The sequence below is a fragment of the Condylura cristata genome, unplaced genomic scaffold, assembly GCF_000260355.1.
Source record: "Condylura cristata isolate star-nosed mole 26May11 unplaced genomic scaffold, ConCri1.0 scaffold00025, whole genome shotgun sequence".
Lineage (NCBI taxonomy): Eukaryota > Metazoa > Chordata > Mammalia > Eulipotyphla > Talpidae > Condylura > Condylura cristata.
Genome location: NW_004567126.1, coordinates 31,759,017 through 31,761,743, shown reverse-complemented (window position 1 = coordinate 31,761,743; position 2,727 = coordinate 31,759,017). Strand labels below are relative to the sequence as shown.

At 70.4% G+C, this 2,727-nt stretch overlaps 1 protein-coding gene across 1 annotated transcript in view; it reads left to right on the top strand.

Annotated features, from left to right (window-relative positions):
• The window catches only part of PNPLA6 (patatin-like phospholipase domain containing 6), a 17,546-nt gene that overhangs the window by 9,739 nt on the left and 5,080 nt on the right, over positions 1 to 2,727 (top strand). The window contains exons 17-22 of the mRNA XM_012729454.1: positions 41 to 154; positions 357 to 432; positions 1,720 to 1,860; positions 2,042 to 2,105; positions 2,329 to 2,497; positions 2,582 to 2,727. Coding sequence (XP_012584908.1) covers positions 41 to 154; positions 357 to 432; positions 1,720 to 1,860; positions 2,042 to 2,105; positions 2,329 to 2,497; positions 2,582 to 2,727 — 710 coding nt within the window. The remainder of the gene's footprint in view (positions 1 to 40; positions 155 to 356; positions 433 to 1,719; positions 1,861 to 2,041; positions 2,106 to 2,328; positions 2,498 to 2,581) is intronic.

Here is a 2,727-nt window from a genome sequence, read left to right as displayed (position 1 = left end):
GCCCTGCCCAGGCAGCCCTGGTCACGCTCGCCTCCCCCAGGTGGAGGCGCTCACGCGGCAGCCCCGGGCCACCACGGTGCACGCCGTGCGCGACACGGAGCTGGCCAAGCTCCCCGAGGGCACCCTGGGCCACATCAAACGCCGTTACCCACAGGTGCCTCCCGCGGCGCGGGCTGGACGCCCAGTGAGCGGGCCCGTGGGCGGGGCATGGGCGCAGGTGGCGCCCAGGGAGGAGGCAGCAGGCGACGTGGCCGTCGGATGGGCCGGGTGCCCAGGGCCCAGGCGCCCGGAGAGGGAAAGGTGGGGCTCACGCAGTTGTGCCCCCCGTTGCACGGACACCCCGCCTCCACTCCCAGGTCGTGACTCGCCTCATCCACCTGCTGAGCCAGAAAATCCTGGGGGATTTGCAGCAGCTGCACGGACCCTTCCCAGGTGCGAGCCGGTGACTGGGGGGTGGGGGGGTGCAGGGGGTGGAGGCGGATGCTGAGAACCTGCTGGAGGAGCAGCCCTGGATCCAGGACTTGTTGGGGGACAGAGCCCAGCATGCACATTGAGCTCACAGTGGAATCTGAAGCGAGGAGTGAGACCGGGCCCAGGGCTGCTGGGAGGCAAAGGCGTGAACCCGAGTGGCCGCTGTGCTGAGGGGCGGGCCGCGGGGCGCGGGTTGGTGGGGTGAAGTCCGCCTCCTGCCCACGGGTGTCTGTGCCCAGGGCAGCTGGGAAGCGAGTTACTAGGAGCGTGTCCCCTGGGCAGGCGAGCTGGGAGGTGCAGGGTCCGTGTGGTAGGGCACCCCGGGAAAGCAGATCTGGGGTGCGCTGGATGTGGGCCTGAGCGTCTGCCTTTCAGCAGCCCTGCACCCCAGAACCGCCTCAGGCCCAGGGCCCCCCACAGACAGCCCCTGCCTCCTGGTGTCGCAGCCACCGCACACGAAAGCTTGCTCACGCCCGCCTGGCCTTTCTCCACACGAGGCTGGGGGCATGCACAGGGCTTAGGGTCTCAGACCCCGAGGGCCTGTGGACGCCGTGCTCGGAAGGAATCGTCCACTGGGGCCCACTGTGTGCTAAGCACTGAACCCCAACACCACGGGCTGGCGGGTCACCCGGAGACCCAGCCACTGGGGGCTTACGCCTTGCTGGGCACAAAGAGGGTCTCGGTGGAACGCGGCTGGCGGGAGGAGGGTGGGCTCCGGAGGCCGGCCGGCTGACGTGACCGACGAGCCGGGGGCGCCACACCAGCGCTGGGGGTTTGCAGAGTAGGAAAGTGAGGTGACGGGAGAAACGGAGGGACGGTCAGGTAGAGGCCGGGCCAGGGCGAGCTGCCTGGGCCAGGGCCGCGGAGGCACAGGGGGCCGGGGCTTCGCCTGAGGCTGTGGGGAAGCGGCAGCCTGTCCACTCGGGTATCTCCCCTGGCTGTACTCAGCCGAGGAATCCAACCCAGAGCAGTGGGTGGGCCTCGGTGTGGCCTCCACAGCCCAGTGGCGCCTGACTGGCCGTGGACTTGTGTAACGGACACCAGCGAAGAGCGTAGGGCCCACGGCAAAGGCCGGTCCTGGTGTGGCCACGTCTTGCCACGAGGGGCAGTGGGTGAGGCTGTGGCTGGGACCACGACCTCACGGGGTCCCCTTAGGCCTCAGCGAGAGGACAGGGGTGGGGGCTCCTGAGGAGGGCACGGGTCAGTCTCCAGACTCAGGCCTGCCCAGAGCTTATCCTCGGCCCACAGGCTCGGGGCTCGGCGTCCCCCCTCACTCGGAGCTCACCAACCCGGCCAGCAACCTGGCAACAGTGGCCATCCTGCCCGTGTGCGCCGAGGTGCCCATGGTGGCGTTCACGCTGGAGCTGCAGCACGCATTGCAGGCCATCGGTCAGTAGGGGCAGGCTCGAGGCCGCCGGTCTGCATGGGCATGCGGCGGTGGCACAGGCCGCGAGTGGAGGTGCTGGGGTGGCCAGCAGGGTGCGGACTGCTGTGGGCAGAGAGGGGTGCCCCTCTGTGGGAGGGGGCTCCCGCTGTGACCCCGCTTGCTGACCTCACTGCCCGCCCTCAGGCCCCACCCTCCTCCTCAACAGTGACATCATCCGGGCCCGCCTGGGAGCCTCCGCGCTGGACAGGTGTGTGCCGGGTGGGGCTGGCGTCACGTCCAGGGGCCTTGTATCCGGCTCGAGTCCAGCTTGGAGCCAAGGAGCAGGGGGCCCTCGTCTGATCAGTGGGATACAGGGGGGCGAGTCCAGATTCCATCCCTTGAGGGTGCAGATGCGTGGCGGGGACGACACTGGGCCTTGGTCTGGGCCGGGAGCGCCCAGGCCAGCCCAGCTGACCCCACCCCCGCGCCAGCATCCAGGAGTTCCGGCTGTCGGGCTGGCTGGCGCAGCAGGAGGACGCCCACCGCATCGTGCTCTACCAGACGGACATGTCGCTGACGCCCTGGACCGTGCGCTGCCTGCGCCAGGCCGACTGCATCCTCATCGTGGGCCTGGGCGACCAGGACCCCACCCTCGGCCAGGTCTGGGCATCGCGTGCAGCCCCGCCGCCTGGCTGGCTGAGCCCGGCCTGGCCGGCGTGGTGACCCGCCCGCCCCCTCCCGCAGCTGGAGCAGATGCTGGAGAACACGGCGGTGCGCGCCCTCAAGCAGCTGGTACTGCTGCACCGCGAGGAGGGCGCGGGCCCCGCGCGCACGGTCGAGTGGCTCAACATGCGCAGCTGGTGCTCGGGGCACCTGCACCTGCGCTGCCC